The 470-nt window shown below is 65.3% G+C and overlaps 1 protein-coding gene across 1 annotated transcript in view; it reads right to left on the reverse strand.

Annotated features, from left to right (window-relative positions):
• NTN5 (netrin 5) overlaps positions 1-172 on the reverse strand; it is a 4,578-nt gene extending 4,406 nt beyond the window's left edge. The window contains exon 1 of the mRNA XM_006769984.1: positions 7-172. Within this exon, the coding sequence (XP_006770047.1) occupies positions 7-172 (166 nt within the window). The remainder of the gene's footprint in view (positions 1-6) is intronic.
• Positions 173-470: the final 298 nt, after the last annotated feature.

Below are 470 nucleotides of genomic sequence, written 5' to 3' on the forward strand. Positions count from 1 at the left end.
CCCTGCTGCCCTCGGCCCCTGTGGAGAGGGTGCAGGCCTGGGGGCAGGAGGCCGCCACGCCAGCCAGCTGGGTCACGGGTGGGAGGCAGAAGCGGGGGTGGCCCCCCGGGTGGTAGCAGGGGTCTGAGGTGGCCTGGCTCAGGAGGAGCAAGAGGGCGAAGGTCACGGACATGGTCCCAGCAGGGCAAGTACCTGGGGAGGACAGGAGGGGCCAGGCTGGGAGCCTCAGGCTGTCCTCGAGTGTCAGCCTCCACCAGCTCCCTCAGGCCCCGGAGACCCCGGCATTCCACCCAGCCCTGCCCGAGCCCCTCCCGGCTGCTCTAAGCGAGGAAAATGGTTCCATCTGGGGAGAATTACTGTTTACACAGCCCGAAGGGGAAAGAACGCAAGCAAAATTGAGAATTTTGCCTGAACTAATCCGTAGCTTAACACCCCAGAGCGATCTGTCAGTGTCGGGGGGCAGGGGCCGT

The sequence above is a fragment of the Myotis davidii genome, unplaced genomic scaffold (genome assembly GCF_000327345.1).
Source record: "Myotis davidii unplaced genomic scaffold, ASM32734v1 scaffold464, whole genome shotgun sequence".
In the NCBI taxonomy this organism is placed as follows: Eukaryota; Metazoa; Chordata; class Mammalia; order Chiroptera; family Vespertilionidae; genus Myotis; species Myotis davidii.